This window comes from Puma concolor, chromosome A1 (assembly GCF_028749965.1).
Source record: "Puma concolor isolate L17-30 chromosome A1, mPumCon1.1.hap2, whole genome shotgun sequence".
Taxonomy (NCBI): Eukaryota; Metazoa; Chordata; class Mammalia; order Carnivora; family Felidae; genus Puma; species Puma concolor.
Window position 1 is genome coordinate 191,906,927 of NC_141667.1, and position 19,119 is coordinate 191,926,045.

General features: G+C 35.3%; 1 protein-coding gene across 3 annotated transcripts in view; it reads right to left on the reverse strand.

Moving 5' to 3' along the window:
• UCHL3 (ubiquitin C-terminal hydrolase L3) overlaps positions 1-19,119 on the reverse strand; it is a 101,021-nt gene that overhangs the window by 10,231 nt on the left and 71,671 nt on the right. For 2 of the 3 annotated variants that reach the window (XM_086710322.1, XM_086710312.1), the window contains 2 exons: positions 18,139-18,186; positions 684-875 (listed from right to left, as the gene is read on the reverse strand). In XM_086710322.1, coding sequence (XP_086566448.1) covers positions 684-875; positions 18,139-18,186 — 240 coding nt within the window. The remainder of the gene's footprint in view (positions 1-683; positions 876-18,138; positions 18,187-19,119) is intronic. The other variant, XM_025924126.2, reaches the window with a different exon arrangement.

The following is a 19,119-nucleotide window of genomic DNA, read 5'->3' on the forward strand; positions in this document are numbered from 1 at the left end:
TAAGAAGGAGAAATCATAAAACTTGTGGGAAGCCTACATCAATTCACAAGGAGAAAATCTTCACCTCCTACTTGGAAAAGATCTTTAGAAACTGAATAGGCAGGGAAGATTGGATCAAGATTAAACCAAGTACCTGAGACACCTCAGGGAATAAAATAGCTTAGATGAAACACCCTACACCATGGAAGGATTAGGTTAAGGATAGAGTAAGTAAAGTGACCCCAGAGCATGACAAGAGACTATAGTCATGTTCAGAAACATGAAAAAAAAAAAAACAAAAAAAAAACCAAAGAGATGGCAAAGAACTCAGAAGGTACATAGCATTTGTTGACCTAAGTCAACTAAATGAAATCATAAAGATGAAGGGTAAGAGAATACATATTCACTTTAACAACTGACAGGAACTTAAACATTATCATGAACGTCAATCAGTACTCATCAAAAGGCAGGCATCCTTATGTTGGCGGGATATGGAGTGGGAAGATGAATGTTCACCGAGGCACTGGTGAAAGTCAAGCTAGACTGCAAAGCATAGAGGTATGCTTGCAATCTTATTGGGGGAGAAAAAGCTAATGGTTGAGTGAACCAAGAGAAAAGCACTTTGAAGACTGAAGAAGTGTAGGGGAAAAAAAATGGACTATCCTTGTCACTGGAAGAAGAGATGGAAGATTGACTACACTTACAACAGAATGGAGACCCATAGATGGTAGGCGTAAGAAGGGTCGCCAGCGACGAAGACGGAGAGATGGACTGGTAGCCTTTGCAGGGCCTACATGGTTACGTTTGACCCAGGGCAGGGATGCATGGTGACACAATGATGAGGCCTTCGTTCTGCAGTGGCTAGAATGAGGCTGTGATGAGGATGGCGAGGAGGACTACATAATTAAAAAAGAGAACATTATACTTAGACCACGTTACTGGGCGATCATTTATTTTTCAAAGCAACGTATGGTCATATTTGTATTTATATGGTCCAGTACTTTTAACCAACCATAATCCAGAAAGAATTATATATGAATATTGGTTAAAACTAGATAAAGTGGAAATATATAACCAAGTATCAGGTTATATGCCATAGCTTCTGTAAGTACCTATCTAAAATGTTTACCTATCCTCATTTGCATAACACAGACTCATGGAATTCTTTAAAAGCCACTAAAATGGAATTATTACATCAAATGGTTTAAAAAACAGGCACACATACACACACACGGAGAACACACAATATGTTACACATACAAAACAAAAAATAATGTGTAGAAGAAAACTGAATGGTGACAGAGGCACTGGTGAAGAGAATTCCTTAGCGAGAATAAGCTCTAAGGGGGGAAAAAACCCCTTCAGAATATAAAGAGGAGTGAAATTAACCCCTCTGAAGCTGATGGCTTGCATAAACTATCCTCTTACTTAGGCTGACAAATGGAAACTATCACAGCCTATTAGCCATCTTTTAGTAATCAGCAGTGTTAGTTAAAATATGTATCACTTATTTTGTCCTGGGCACTCCTTTAAGCACTTTACATATATGAATTCATTAATCTCCCAGTAACCCATGAGATAGGTACTATATTCCCATTTTACAAATGAGGAATCAGAGCACATAGAGGTTAATGAATACAACCAATGTAACCAATATAAAGGCCACAGTGCTAGCAAGTGGCAGGGATGGGATTCAAATACAGGAAATCTGGTTCTGGAATGCAATGTATAGAATCACCTTGATGTATAGCCCAGCTGTCCACAAGAAAGATTTTATTACTAATTTATTAGACTAGATTCTAATAACAAGAAGTATAATCCTCTTAAAATTAGATATTTTGAGAGTGGAAACTTTCAAACATAATTATACCACAAACATTGAATCTGGTCCAACAGTTTTCCACAAAATGCACATGATTACAATAACTAACTTATTAATGGTAATCCAAATGATAATTTTATGATTGCTACTTCCAATAAATACAACCAGTACATGAAATAAAAAAAAAATTTGATTTAAAGCAGTATGAAAAAACTATAATCATTTATAACCATAGTGAGAAGCAGCAATAAGAATAGTAATACGAGTCCTTGGGAAGCAATAATTTCACTAACCATGACCTTATTCTCTTCAGGAAAATGAAATGTTTTTCCCTGAATGATTTCTAGGACTCTCTGAACTCTGAAAATTTTATGATCCTACTTAGTACTTTCAATCTATATAAACAATACACTAACCTAAAATAAAGCTATCTCTGTGATGAGGGTTTAAAAAACATGTTTGTGAACACTTCAGTGGCTCTTAATAAGAAGAGTCAATCAGAAATACATAAATAAGGATGCCTGGGTGGCTCAGTCAGTTGAATGTCTGACTTGGGTTCAGGTCATGATCTCACAGCTGGTGAGTTTGAGCCCTGCCTTGGGCTCTGTGCAGACAGCTCAGAGCCTGGTGCCTGCTTCGGATTCTGTGTCTTCCTCTCTCTCTGTCCCTCTCCTCCTCAGGTTCACGCTGTCTCTCAAAAATAAATAAAACATTAAAAAAAAACTTAAAAAAAAAGAAATACATTAAAAAAACCTATACTTGGCTCTATACAGGAATAAACTGCTCTCACATAGTCAAATCAGAAGTTTGTCATATTCAATCCAATTACATTTCAATAGGAAAAAGAGAGGAGCGAATGGGGAAGAGAAGAAAAATGGATGAAGAGGGAAAAGAAAATGGAGTAAAAAAGGAAAGGGAAGGAAAGATGACTGAGCAGTGGAATAAAACAAAAATCTTCTAAGATTCTGGGAGGGAGTGATCACTAAGCTAGAAGCAGAACTGAAGGGTGTACATTGAAAGAATGTGTAAGGTTTGGGCAGGTGAAATGGGAAAGGGATTCCTGGCAAAGAATTCAGTGTGAGAAAAAGAAGAGAAATAGGGACAAGTAGGAAATGTCCACAGCACTAGACCATGAGGTCTGAGATTTGATTTTACCCTTTCAATTGAAAAAGTTGATCCTGGGAGAAGACATGAGACTCCTGGGTCAGAGAAACAGAACTTTACTTATAGCACAGCCAGGAGCATGATCATCTATATGTTTGCGTCCACTCACATCAAGGCAACACAGAGGGCCCAGAAGGATGGCTGCACACATGTGAGCTGTGTTACAGGAGAGGAACACTCAGTTTGGGGAAACATGTTTTATAGCAAGCAGTAAGCAAGCATACTCTTTCCTACAGGCAGATATTACCTAATCCCTCATGTTTGCTTACTATAAGTAATTTCCAACTTGAAGTGTAATGGCCCTCTTTTTTTGCCATTTTTGAAAAAACCCTTTAAAAACTCTTAATTCACATTTACAGAGTTATAAAAGCAGAAAGTACAGGAAACACTGAAATGTATGCCTATGACATCCTACCCCCCATTTGCTTTGTCCTCTGCATTTATGCTCTCTCTATGTAATGTTCTTCCTGAACCATTTGAGGGTTTAAGGTAAGTTACATACTTGGTCCTTTACCCCTAAATACTTAAGTATTTCCTATAACCAAGAGAACTCTCTTGCATAACAGCAGTGTAGTTATCACCTTCATGATTTTATATTGTTATAATATCTTATCTAGACTGCCCATATTTTGTTAGTTGACATTTTTATATAAATAACTTTCTACATAAAAAAAAACATGCTCACTATGGATACAGTTTTATTTCTTCTTTCCTAATCCATATGCCCTTTCTTTCTTCTTGCCTTATTGCATTGGCAAGGATTATTTAACACAATAATGAATTTCATTGATTTCTGCTTTTATCATTTCTTCCTTCTGCTTGATTTCAGTTTAATTTGCTCCTTTTACCACCTTAACGTAAAACTTTAAATCACTGACTTGAAGACTCTTTTCTTATCATAGCATTTAATACTATCAATTCTCTTGAATCCCTGCTTTTTCTTTTCTACTTTATGCATTTAATGCTATAGATTTTTCTGTAACTCCTGTTTTTCTTTTCTACTATAAGCATTTAATGTTAGAGACTTCTAATGCCTGCTTTTGCTGAATTTGGACTTTTTAAATTTTTATTCAAAATATTTTCTAATTTCCTTTGTGACTTCCTCTTTGATCCATGAACTGTTTAAAAGTATAGTGTTTCAATTCTAAATATTTGGTAACTTTCCAGATATTTTTTCTGTTAATGATTTCTAATTTAATTCCATTATGGCTAGTAAGCATTCTTTGTACGATTTCAACGTTTTAAAAAATTGTTAATTTCCTGGTCCAGGATATGGTACATCCTGGTGAACATCCCATGTGTACTTGAAAAGAATGTATATTCAGCTGTTTTGGGATGGAATGTTCCACAACTGTTAATAGGGCCAAGTTGTATAACAATGCTGTTAAGGTCTTCTATATACTTACTAATTTTCTGTGTCTACTTGTTCTACTAATTACTGAGGAGTGTTGAAATATCCAACTGTATTTGTGGATTTGTCTATTACTCTCTTCAGTTTTGTCAGTGTTCATCTCGTATGTTTAGAGGTTCTATTTTTAGCTACATACACAAACTTTAGGTATGGTGAATTGATCTCTTTATTCTTATAATGTCCTTATCACTGGTAATATTTCTGGTTCTGAAGTCTACTTCACCTAATTTCAATACAGTTATCCCAGCTTTCTTTTGTTTGATGTTTTCATTGTGTATCTTTCCCAATTATTTTAATATTTCCATGTCTTTATATTTAAAGTGACTTTCTTGTAAATACACATAATTGAGTTTTGCTTTTTTATTAATGTGATAATCTTTCTTTCAATTTGTGTGTTCACATTTAGACCATTTATATTTTATTAATTTCATGTAACTATTAACATGGTTGAATTAAAATCTATCATCTTGCCAGTTCTCTACTTTCTCCATTTGTTCTTTGTTCCTTGTCTGCCTTTTTTTGAATTATTTCTATGATTCCATTTAATATGTACTATTGTCTTATTGTTTATACTTCTAACTTTTTCAGTAATTGTGCTTGGGTTTAAAATACATATCTTTAGTCACAGTGTACCTTCAAGTAGTATTATACCACATCGTAAGTTATCTAACAATCTTACAGCAGTATTCCAAATTCTTTCTTCCATCCTTTGTGCTAATGTCACACATTTTATTTTTATATATGCTATAAATTTACAATACATGGTTATCATTTTTTATTTTGATAGTCAATTGTCTTCTAAAACAATTTTTAAAAAGAACAATAGGGGCGCCTGGTGGCTCAGTCAGTTGAGCATCTGACTTCAGCTCAGGTCATAATCTCACAGTTTGTGGATTCGAGTCCCGCCCACATTGGGCTCTGTGCTAACAGCTCGGAGCCTAGAGCCTGCTTCAGATTCTGTGTCTGTCTCTCTCTCTAACCCTCCCCTGCTTGCACTCTGTCTCTCTCTCTCAAAAATAAATAATAAACATTTAAAAAAAGAACAGTATTTATATTTACTTTCACTTGTTCCATTTTCAGCACTCCACAAATCTTTGTGTGGTACCAAATCGTAGTGCAGGTAACCTGCTAATGAATTCTCTGTTTTTGTTTCAATCTCTTTATGTGTCCTTTAGTTTTAAAAGATATTTTTGTTACATTTTAATTTTTTCATCTTCAAAAATATCATTCCATGGTGTTCTGGCTTGTATAATATCTGAGAGGCTTGACTTAACTCTTATCTTTGTTCCTCTGTATCCAATGTGTCTTTTTCTTCTGGCTGCCTTGAACATTTTCTATTGAGCTTTCATTTTCTGCAGTTTGAATATTATATATCTCCGTGTCTATGTGTGTTTGGTTTTGGGAGCATAGGGGTATTTATCTTAGTGTTGAGATTCTTGAAGCTGTGCTTTGATGTCTTTAATTATTCTTTGAAAAACAGCCATTAGATCTTGAAATATTTTTACTGTCCTATGTCTCCATCTAGCCCCCACCTCTCTCTTTTCCTTCTGGGATTCTACTTTCATGTATCAGATCATTTGAGATTGCTCCACAACTCTGAGATGCCCTGGGTCCCCTAAAACCACTACCACAGTGTATTTGACTTTTGTGGTTCAGTATGAGCAATTTTTAGTGATGTGCCCTCAAATTTACTGATTCTCTCCTCAATTTTGTCAATTCTATTGGTTGGCGAGCCCATTAAGGGCATTCTTCATCTCTGGTACCATATTTTTCATTACTATCATTTCCATTTGATTCTTTCTTGTACTTTCAAACTCTCTGCTGATATTCCCTATTTGTTAGTACATGTCTACCTTTTTCACATGAGCCTTTAATATGTTAATTATACTTATTTCAAGCTGCATCTGACAGTTCCAATATCCAAATCATATCTGACTCTGGTTTTTGACTGCTTTGTCTTATAACAGTGTACTGTTATTTTTCTTGTTTCTTGTCTTATAATTTTTGGTTAAAAGCTATACATCTTGTGGAAGAGCAAACTGAGATAAATAGTACTTATGCCTGAGAATGGGCATGTCCCTTCTGGTAGGCCTTAATGTGTGGAACTGAATCAATCCAGTCAGGAGTTGAGCTGTTTGGGTTTTATTTGGCTATGGTTAAGTTTACCAACCTACCACCTTAAAATTCATCTACCATTACCCTGTGCTTAGGGTAGCAGCTGGGTTGTTCGACGCTTTCTTTTTCAACGTTCTTGTTCCACTGACAGATATAGGATTTTTCTCAGAGCCTGTGCTCAGAGGTTTTTCTCCTTGTTCTTGCTCACTCTCAAACGTTTGACATTTATTGGTGCATGCTGGTCTTTAATGGTGAGATGATAGAGACATTCTTTATTGTTCTGGTTTAGCCATTGGCTCTACCATTATAGGTAGGCTGTTTGTCCCTGAATATCAAGAATCAGGCTTTCCTCCTCCAGTGATTTGTCTCATAGATTTCTGCCCCTCCCCCAAGGGGTGGTTTTTATCTATTCCCTTCCCCAGAGAAGGTTTTTTTGTCCTAGCATCCTTAGGTTTTGCTCTGTAGAGAAGAATCCAGACTTGGTGCCATAACCAAAGTAGAAACTGCTCCCTTCCCCAGATTTGCAACTTAGAGCTCTCTCTAGTCTTGTCCCTAGTCTATCTCATAAGTATCAGTGAGGCTGGTGGAGTGAATGAGAGCTTCCTTCTTGGGACTGCTTATTGTGATTTTATAGTCTTTTAGAATCCAAAATTGCTTAAAAAATTACTTACTTCATTAAAATTATTAAAAATATCAACATGTGCCAGACTTTACCATTGAATCTACATCCCCTCTGCTGTGTAGGCAATGCAGCAGTATAGGGTGACTTCATATAGAACACTTCACATGTAATAACAAATCTATCTCTTCATTATATAATATTCAGGAAAACCTAGAATAGACTTTTCAGAACCCCAGGCATTTCAAAAGTAGCTTAAATGTTTTGCTCTTCACAAAGAACCCTTAGGAATTTAATAAATTATTGTTGCATGAAAGATTTAGGCATAAACACTCATTTTCAGAGATTTTTAAGCATTCTGATTCTAACTTAAATCCTGTCAGAGTCAAAAATAAAAGACAAAAAAATAAAAAATAATAAAATAAAATACAAACACAGAGTGGGTTTATTAGGACAGTGTTTTTTTTTTGGGGGGGGGAGCTGGTTTTTTGTTTTTTAATATTTAGAAGCACAAGGACTTAGCTGACTTGCCCAAAGCATTCAACTAGTAACAGTCAAAACCAGAGGCAGAACACATGACTCCTGACTCTAATTTCAGTGTTTTCATTGCATACAGAGCCACTCACCCATCAACTGTCAATTAATTTAGCTGATTCATAGAGGGAAATCTATTACTATCTCTATTTGTATTCCTCAAACACAATTCAAATGTTTCTGTTTTTAAACACTTATAGCTAGTTCAGAATAAACAAATAAAACAAAAATAAAATACCCAGGTCCTACAAAGCCAAATTATTTTTCCTTCACAGTTAATGTGCATGTCACTTTGTATGTGAGAAAATGAGTCAACTACTCTTTAAACTGTTTAATAACAATAAAAAAAAATTAGAAATATCATGAAGGCTACAAAGAAATGATCTAAACCTTTAATTAAAAGGTGGAGGTTGTGTGCCTGTTTAAAAAGGATGTGTGTTTGTTTAAAACCTTCTTTCCATTAATGTACATGTCCCTGTGTGTATGTAAATGACAAGATTACTCTTTAAACTGTTTAACCAATGAATTAAAAATACTGTAAAGGCTAAAAAGAAATGATACACACATTTTTAAAAAGGGGGCCAAGGGTCTGCCTAAAAAATGCTTGTCTATTAAGAAATCAAGTGTTTGGAAGGTTGTTGTAAGTGCTTAAATCTGAATTATTCTAAAATGCGAAAATAAACTAAGTGATTTTGGCCTACACCCAAAACATTTTCTCATTTTAATAGGCATCCTGTTATTAAGAAAAATATCATTATAACCATGTAATTTTCTGAACACGAAGGGATCATTAGCTGGTAGATACTTAAAATAATTACTGTTTTCTGAAATATACACAATATGATAACCAAAAGACTGTGGTTAGTTTAAGGGGAAGATTTTATGTTTAATATAAGGAAAAATCTACTAAGAGCTAACTTAGATATAAGGGTAACAAAGAATAAAAGTATTCAGTACAACTAAGAATGGTCGTTTGTGATGCATTACATATTTGCATTAAATTATTAGCTGTGTTTAACTTTGCTCTTAGGATAAAAACAAAAATTTTAAATTAAAAATCCTCCCTTTCTTCTTTTTTTGTTTTAGCAATTTTGAGTTATTTTGTTTTTCTAACTTGATAGCATGGTCAGTACTTACTAGCTATGTGACCTTGGATGAGTTACTTCTTACTCTCCCCATCTGTAAAATGGGGTAACATAGATCTTAAGGAATTTAGAAGATTAGAATAGGGGACACCTGTCCTTTAGTATAATGCCCACCATGTAAGATGCATTCAGTAAATGTAACCATCATTAAAGGAAGATGACAAACATGGTTTCAAAAGCAGTGAGGATTAAGATGAGAATATTTGGAAGCTAATAAGCACCTCAATTTCCATTACTTTCAACCATAAATGACACTAAGAGTACAAAGAAAACTTCCTCAATTGACACTGTGGCACCCAAAGTGACGCCTAATGTCTCCAAGCATCCCCAGTCATCTCAGAGTGAGAGTTTTCTGGCTTGAGAACCTACGATATTTGTGCACCTCTAGCAGAAAACAATGTGCATTTTCTTTATAATATCTCCTTTCCTTCTACAGGGTAGAAATGGGAATAAAATGCTGTAAAAAATTCAAATTCCACTTTTAAAAATAATTTTAGCTTCTTTATATGATCATTGGAAATGACTCCTTTATTGACCTGTTGATAAAATATGTATTTGATCACAATTGAATTTAACAGTTATTTCCTGAATGTATATGTCCTTTCAGACCTCAGCAATATCACTGAGTTTAAAATGGCACATGGAAAGAAAAAGTATGAGGAACTTCTCTAGGGCTGCCAAATGCTATGAAAAGAAGTTAAATTGTAAATGTGTATGCATTCATGTATGAGTATGTATATGCACATGCATGGGAATATGTCCATATACGTAAAACTTGAAAAGTTTAAAATCACAACTATAAATTAATTCTAAATGGATTTCTGTAGATTTTTTTGGAAAGCTCAGTACAATATATCGGATTGCACTAAAGGTAAGGTCCAAATTTAAAATAGGAAAGTAAAACCATATTCATGCAAAAGATACAAACTTTCCTACAGAGTATCCATGTTTAGCTGGCAAAGAAGTCAAAGTGAAACATGGGCTACATATCAAAATACACAAAATATCACTACATATTCCATGGAAAATCTGCACGATGGCAAATTTATTCATTTTGTTCATCTAATAAATCAAGATGCCCACAGATTTCAAGACATTCTTGAAAGACTTTTCCTCTACTAATTTAACAACTGTGTTTCCTCACTTCAATTTACAATTCTCCATGTCAGAAATCTCTACCAATATAATGACATATCTGTACATGTTACATTAAATTCAAGCTTACCATTGTTAAGCTGGTCAAGCTAATTCCCAGATTTTTTTTTTTTTTTAACAACGTGAGAACAGGTTCTCATTTATTACAAATGAAAAAATCTTAAATCCTAGCATCACCCCCTTCATTTTGGAAAGCTATGGTTTTAAACAAAACAAATAACCTCACCATCTTCAAACCTAATCTTGATTCTATGTTTATTACTGAAGACATTTTTACACAGAAGGGTTACATTTAGTCAGATCTAAAAGAGTATACTCATTAATTCAGTCTAAGAATTTTCCTCCAAAAGAATAGTTTAATATTGCTATTTCCAAAACCCTCAGCGTACCAAAAAATAATAAATAAGTTAAAAAGATGACGAAGAAGAAAGATAAGAATATCTTGATCCATTTTAGGACAAAGCACTTAACCTAAGAAAGGGGGAAAAAAGTATAATCAGGATGGAGTAGTATTTACATTTCTTACCTTTCAACAACTAATTTAATCTATCTATACATTTTTTTCTAGTGATATTAGATAAAGAACTGATTACATGCTTGGAGACATGGTGTCAGTGCTTGAAAATACAGGAACAAAAAGAACCATTCCAATAACATTTTCCCAAATGTGACTAATTCTAATTTGTATTCCCTCCTTCCAACTCAGCTCCCCCATTCAACTTTACATATACTTTCAAAACATGCCTTTCTCTGGGTAATAATATTAAGAAGGAATGACAACAATAAAAAAGAAAAATAAGAGAAACAGAGGCAAAAGTATAAAGAACCAGGAGTTCCAGAGAATCTCTCAATTTTAAGAATGAAATTAAATGAAGCTGCCCAAAAAAAGATTTACCTTAAGTCTTACTGGAATGAAACAAAGAAAATGAGGCATGGAAAGTAAATGGAAAAAAAAAGTCAGAAAGTGCAATTTCAGATTTCCTAACAAAAGCAGGCTATATGGTTTAAAAAGCATACTTTGCATCAGAGTTCCATTTGTTTCCATCTGATTATTCTAAGAATATTAGAAACTTAAACTTTATGTTGTATAAGAAGTAAGTTTCGGGGCGCCTGGGTGGCGCAGTCGGTTAAGCGTCCGACTTCAGCCAGGTCACGATCTCACGGTCCGCGAGTTCGAGCCCCGCGTCGGGCTCTGGGCTGATGGCTCAGAGCCTGGAGCCTGTTTCCGATTCTGTGTCTCCCTCTCTCTCTGCCCCTTGCCCGTTCATGCTCTGTCTCTCTCTGTCCCAAAAATAAATAAACGTTGAAAAAAAAAAAAAAAAAAAGAAGTAAGTTTCTTCCTAACAGGTTTAGCTTCTTTCAAACATGGGAAAGAAGAAAATAAATCCTTAAAGAAGAGAAATAAATGTAAGCACTTTAATTTACTCTAACATAATCAAAATCACTCAAAACTGTATTGAGAGCAAAATGAAGCCATGCGAAGTATATTTATACACTGAATTAAAATGAGACTTGACACTGTTTTCCTCCACTGACAGTCTGCATTGATAGGGCCAAGCCAACCAGATACACATACATGCATGCACACGCACACACACATGCATACACACACACACACACTTTATCTTTGACTGTGTATACATATATGAACACATACTTAAAATCACAATTTATCTACTGCTTACCTAACAAATAAACTCTCACTTAATGGACAACACTAAGCAAAACACATTATTACGTATTTCATTATAAATAAATTATAATTCAATTTCATGATTTAAATTCCTTCTATAAACTTTTAGTAAAGAATTCTGAACTGTCTTTAGCAATCAAACATATTCCCACTATCACACATGGTAAAATTTAAAAACAGAATTCAACACTGGTAAGGGTTACTTTTGAGATTATCTCCACTGAAGTAAGAGATCCTGAAAGACACAAACTACGTATTATTCACCTTTGTACGTACATCTCCTAGCCCAGTGCCTGGTACTACAGGTACTCAAACAGGTTACTTAGTTGATCAAATGAAAGAAAGACAATTTTATTTTATATAATAAGAAACTTAGAAATATCCAGCCCTTTGATTCAGTAATTCTACATATAGGAAACTATCTTTAAAAAGAGAACGTAGAATAAATACTTGGATAAAGAAAGACATTCAGTAAAGTTACCGTTTTAACTTGGAAAACTGAAAACAATACAAACATCAAAAGTTAAAAAAAAAAACCTGGAAAGTAAATTATGGTTCATTCACATAACAGTAGATAGCCACATAGAATTTTTTATGAAGAGGTTTGATGAAACAAGAAAATGCTCATGATAAAATGTAAAGAAAAAAATTCCCACAAAATTCTTTGATCTTAACTATTTTAAAGATAAATTTTTAAAAAAAGATTGGAAGTGAATATTTGTAAGTCAAAAAGCACTTTCCACTTTGGCATGTTCATTTAAAACCATAAATAAAACAGTAGTGCCATTTCTATTACTTTTCACATTTGTGATAAACTTGAATGGAAGGCTCTGAAAAGTATGATAAATGTATTTTTTTGTAAAAAGTTAAATAAACAATAAATCATCAGGAGAACTCTACTCCTATCTGGACTAGCTCCTAGACTAATAAGGACAAAAGACAAACTTTTAAAATTGCTTTTTTTTTTTTTTAATTTTTCAAATATTTTGGGAGAAACTGCTTTTTAGGTAAGCATCAATGAAGTAAAAGTAGAGTTTAAAAGCAAATTAAATACCTTTCTGGATTTTTTTTTCTTTTCTTCACCTTGGACTTGGCAGATTGCTTCCATTACTGACTGTATCACTGACACTTGTTCAAATTTTAACAACACACAATTTAAGTTCCTCATATCCCATTGTTCTTTTATCTTAAGTGAAAAACGAAAGCAATAATTTTCAGTTTGGGTTAATGAAACTTAAGTGAAGTGGGGCTACTGTCCAAATTTCTGGATTAGCCAAAGGATGCCTGACGATCATGGTGGGATGATGGGATGGGAAAACCACATGAGTAAACAGACAACTGGTCTACAGAAACCTATTAAGTAAGCCAGTCTTCTGAAAATACCACTGTATTTGGGTGACTCAACTTACTGATTTCTCATTCAGGCTATAAATCTCTGCATGCACTAAGGCTCTGGGCTGCTCTACTCCCATGGACATGTTCTGACAGAGTAATAAAGATGTCCCTGACAACTGCCATTGCTATGACACTGTTATTACTGGCTTCTCTTCCCCCTCTACCCACTCTGTAAACACCAACATGCCCCGGGGATTTATTGTGGCCCACCACCACTCCCCGTCTATAGAATTCTCAAGGCTCTAACTACTATCCAAATACAAAAGATTTCAGCTATCTCCCCATAGCGTGAGGCTCCATATCCAACTTCCACACAGATGACCCATGAACTAAACTAAACACACCATCCTTGGTGGCTTCCTGTTGCCTATAAAATCCAGGCCCCCTCCTTGTCTGACTTCCCCTTGTTAACTTCCTCCTCTGCCTCATCCTCACCTTCTTATAGCCTCATCCTCTGCCATTCATATTCATTTTTCTGAATGCTTATAAAATAAAATTACCACCTAAAATTTATTGAAGGTCCATTATATGCCAGGGACTTTATATGATTAGCTCATCAATCTTCACAACAATCCCATAAGGTAGATGCTGCTGTCTCCATTTTACACTGAGGAAAGTATCTTGCCTAAGCTGCTAAGTAGTGGAGTCAGCATACAAACCTACATCCTGTGCTCCTTACCTTTGTATATGTAATTTCTCATAAATTCCTACACATGCCAAGCACTGTCCTGGGGATTCAAGGTGAATGGGACAAAGCTCATGGCACTTACAGTCTAATAAATAAACAGAAGAAACAAACAAGCAAAAAACCTTATTATAAATCATTTAAAAGTGCCAGGAAGAAAATAAACAGGATTTTGTGACAGAAAATTCAGAGGTGGATGTATATGACAGTGATAAAAGAAACACCTCTGAAAAAATGACTTTTAAGGAGTGACCCCATGGATGAGAGGTCTATGCAAACAGGAGGGGCATTTCCAGGAGAGTACTGAGTCAGGTGGTGTTATACATTGAACTGTGTTCCCCCCAAATTCTATTGTTGAAGCCCTAACCCCCAATGTGACTATATTTGGAGATAGGGTCTTCAAGGAGGTAAATAAGGTTAATAATGGTAATGCTCTACCTTGGATAGGACTGGTGTCTTTAGAAGAAGAAGAGGAGATACAAGATATTGATCGATTGATTGATCCCTCTGTGTGTGTGTGTGTGTGTGTGTGTGTGTGTGTATCTTTCTCTCTCTCTCTCTCCCTCTCTCCACATGCACACAGAGAAAAGGCCATGTGAGGACACAGTGAGAAAGCATCTATCTACAAGCCAGGAAGAGAGGCTCACCAGAAACCAACCCTGATGGTACTATATTGACTTCTAGCCTCCAAACTGTGAGAAAATGAATTTCTGTTCTTTAAGTCATCCAGTCTGTGATATTTTGTTATGGCATCCCAAGCAAACAAAAACAAACTGGAAAGACTTAGGTGTTTCCCAGGAACTGACAAAAACCAGTGTGCTAGAATATAGAGAGCAATGGAGGTAATAATATGTCAAAGACTCTTCAGCCCATAGATGGTAGATGAACCTGAAATAAGATGATCACAAAAACAGTACCTGGTGCAAAAGTTTTAAGCTGGTTCATACTATATTTGAAAATATATGCTATTAAGTTTTGTTCTCTCAGTGACTAAGAGTCAATAAAATAGTGAGTATAATATAGTAATTTTTTTTTGAGAGAGAAAGAGAGAGCGTGAACTGAGGAAGGGCAGAGAGAGGGGAAAGAGAATTCCAAGCAGGCTCCACACTCAGCACAGAGCCTGATGTGGGGCTTAATCCTATGACTGTGAGACCACGGCCTGAGCTGAAATCAAGAGTTGGACACTTAATCGACTGAGCCAACCGGGTGCCCCTGGACTATAGTAATATATATTCCACCTTGGAATGCACAAAACAGCCCATACAACAAAGAACTGAACCCTTCCCAAAATGTTAATAGTGCGGTATTGAAGAACAACGGGTAATGGGTATGTCCTGTTTACCTAGGGGACTATGGAAAAAAACATTTTTTTTTTTTTTTAAGTTCTTACACCACTAAGGATAGTTCTGAGGGAATTTTGGTGAAATAATAAATATGTACTGTGCTCATGTGCAAGGAATAGTGTGGATATTTTGGAGCATGTTCAAATGAATCAGACACCAATCCTAGGTCTAAGAGCCACAGTAAGGTAGACATGACACCACATTTCGTCAAAGCTAAGGGACCAGTGGCTATAAGATATGTCACTTTATACACAACTAATCAGGGGATACTAAAGAGTAAATTACGACATTAACTGCAAAAATACATCCTAATTTCAGAGCTGTTAAAAGGTGAAAATATATACATCTTAAATAAATGAAAAAGAATATGAAAATAGCTAAATGCAAATAATAGAAGTCATATAAAGATTCCATAAAGGGAATGGATTGCTTCATGCAGAAGGTAGTATTTAAGCCAGATCTTGAAGGATGGGTAGAAGTAGGAAGAGCAGAGATGAACAGAAGGAATAATTTTAGAAAAGTAAACTGCAAGAGGTAAAGCCTAGCAACAGCTAAGTGAAGGAAAGCAAGAGAGAAATATTTAACGAGAGAACACTGTTGAAAAGTTAGAAAGACAAGAGTTAGGAAAAGCTTGACTACAGCTAGGCTAAAGAGCCTGAAATTTATTGTATATGCCTGGGAAATGGTTCTCAAACACATTTCTTTTTTTTTTTTTTTTTTTACCCTGATACACTTTAGGGCTATAATACACAAAAAAATAGGGTTCACTCTAGCAAGGATTCTCAACTATGAAAGATGCAAAATGAACAAAAGGGATTAATTCTTCTGAAAGTAAATTTAGAAAAAGCTATTCAGAAAATCCTAACTTCTACCTCTACCTTGCCTTGAAAATCACTGTTTTCTATACACTAAAACACTTCAGAAAAATCCGAGTACCCAAAATAATTCAAGTTACATTTCAGGAAAGGTAATCCAGGAGAACTGTGTAAAAATGAATGAGTATTAGAATAAAGATTAAGGACTGACAATCTACATAAGAAGCTGATCTTCCAGGAAGAAGTTAAACAAATTTCTATTAGCGACAGTGGGGAAAACGTATGATGAAACTATTACAAGAAACAGAAAAAAATAAAGGAAAGAAAAGTTTAAAATACAATATAATAAGCTCAAACAAGGACAAGTGTATTCCAAAATACTGGGGGTCATTCAGGCGACGTCTAAAATACATCCAAGATTAGAAAAAGTGGAGTCAGGTCTGGAAAGAGCTGTGAACATCATCTAAAAAGAGTTATTGAAGGGGCGCCTGGGTGGCTCAGTTGGTTAAGCCTCCAACTTCAGCTCAGGAGGGTTCAAGCCCCATCTCAGGCTCTATGCTGACAGCTCAGAGCCCGGAGCCTGCTTCAGATTCTGTGTCTCCCTCTCTCTCTCTCTGTCCCTCTCCTACTTGCTCTCTATCTCTCTCTCTCTCAAAACTAAATAAACATTTAAAAAACTTTTTTAATAAAAGGAGTTACTGAAGCCATAATGTGGATAAAGCCACCAAAAAAAGGCAAGATAAGGTAACGCAAAGACAAATTTTTGAAGTAAACATGTATTTTTTTTTTTTCAACGTTTATTTATTTTTGGGACAGAGAGAGACAGAGCATGAACGGGGGAGGGGCAGAGAGAGAGGGAGACACAGAATCGGAAACAGGCTCCAGGCTCTGAGCCATCAGCCCAGAGCCTGACGCGGGGCTCGACCTCACGGACCGCGAGATCGTGACCTGGCTGAAGTCGGACGCTTAACCGACTGCGCCACCCAGGCGCCCCAAAGTAAACATGTATTAATGTTGCTTTATTACACTTAATTTTGCTTCATTACAAATAGCTATCTTCGTATTTTATAACAATCTCATGCTGATTATCGTCATTGCTAATTCTAACACTATAAATGTACAAACAAAAAAGCAAAGCAGAGTGAAGATTAAGAACATGCTTAGGATCATACAAAGCAATAAAAAAAAAAGGGAGTGTTTGATTAATCCACAATCTGGTGTTATAGCCATCTGGAGATAGTGTGTGTGTGTGTGTGTTTGTGCAAACTTGGTCAAAAAACAATAGTCCACACCTCTGAAAGTAGAACCTGAGACCAACCAAGAAGATATAATTATAGGGGGAATTAGTGTTCAAATTCTTAGATGGCTTTATTACAAACACTCAGTTATCCAGTTCAATCTATGAAAAACTGCAGTCATACCATAGTATCAAATTGTTTTCTCCTTAAATTTTTTTGCAGATAGTGCAACTATTTAAGACCAATATTTTTAAATCAGGTATTTTTCAAATGTGTTTTCAAGTACTCTTAATGTATAAAGGTAATATGATCTTTGTACACGAAAAACTATGGTTTCAAGTCCCAGATGGATAAGAAAGAAAATCTATAATTCTCTGGTGTTAACACTCAGATGTGCTATGAATTCACCAAACAACTTCAATTGAACTCTAATTCATCTTGCTGAAACACCTTTTGACACCCCTCCCACGAGCAGGAGCACGAGGCTTAGAGGGAAGGAAAAGAAATGGAAGAGGGAATGAAGACAACCAAGAGAAAGAAAAAAGGAGGCAAGAGAAGGAGATGAGAGGTGAGCCAGGTGAGGAACTAGCTACCCGGGTGAAAATGGTAAAAAACCATCATATTGCCCTGGAACAGATTTACCGAGCAGAGAGAATGACGCAGCTTTTTGCCACAGGTTGGGCATGATAGAGTCTTGAAAATCATACAGGCTCATCTGCTCATACTATAGCACAGGTATTTTTCTCGAAACATTTGCACAAATCAGAGGACTCTAATAGGGAACGCAAACAGCCCACAACCTGCAATCTGTCTAAATGATTAGACAGACTGAGACAGCTGATATCAAAGTGCCTACTAATAGTTTACCAATATATGTTCTTGTGCTACTTCATGATGACTTTTACATAAGCAGATTCCTTCAAAGGAAAAAAAAGTCCAAGTGGTTTTCTAAAACTACATGCCATATGAGAACACTGTGGTTAGACTTACACATGGCAAGGAAAGTTTTGAAAAATGGGAAATACCTCAGTCTGACCTTCATGGGCACTGGTCTCATGAGTGACTCGGATAGCCTGTAATGAGAACACAAGGAATTAACAGGAAAAAATGACCGTGTCCAACTTTCTAAAAGAAAACAACAATGCTAAGTTTTAACATCTAAAGCTTTGTTAAGAAACAACAAATCGGAAGAAGTTTAGGAACAGTTTAGCATTACATATTTAAGAATGATTTCTGAGTAACCAAATGAATTGCTGTACTTTCTAACCCACAAATCCCTGAAGACTTAGGAAACTGAATATTTGATTATTTGTAATTTCCAGGTGTTAAGTGGGAGTCATTTAAATTATTTGTTAGAACTAACACTTAACACTTTATTCAACTGGGACTAGAATAAAGTAAGCATCTCACAGATAGAGACTGAAAAAGCTGATCTCATCTGTTTCTCCAGGTTACATGCTCCTCTGCGGCTCTGGCTGTAGTTATGCTTAATCATGCAGCTTCAGTCAGCAGTTTAAAAATGTGGAGCAAAAAGCATGCATTTATCAGAAGCTAGAGATTTCAGTTTTCTGAACTTAAGAAAAAAAAAAATGCCCTTACAGTACCCACTATTAGCAAACATGAAGAAAATGGGCAAAAGTAGTCATTTTTGGGTGAAAAGTACAACCTTTATGAATGGCAATTTGGCAATAAGTATCAAAGCCTTAAAAACATGCAAATTGTTTGATCCAGCAATTTCTCTTCTGGGAGTTTATGTATTCACATATAACTGTACATAAGTATATATAATTAAGGACATTTTCAAAGATTTAGCTACAATAATATACCTTGTAGTATTTCTTTAAATAGTGAATAAAGAGGAAAAGTATTAAATTACCAACAATAATTTATTGGTAAAATAAAATACTGTACAATGGAAAGCTATGCAGCCATTAAATGATGATGTCAAATATATACTTACTGGTATGGTATACGTTTGTGATAAGTTAAGTGAAAAAAGCAAGTTA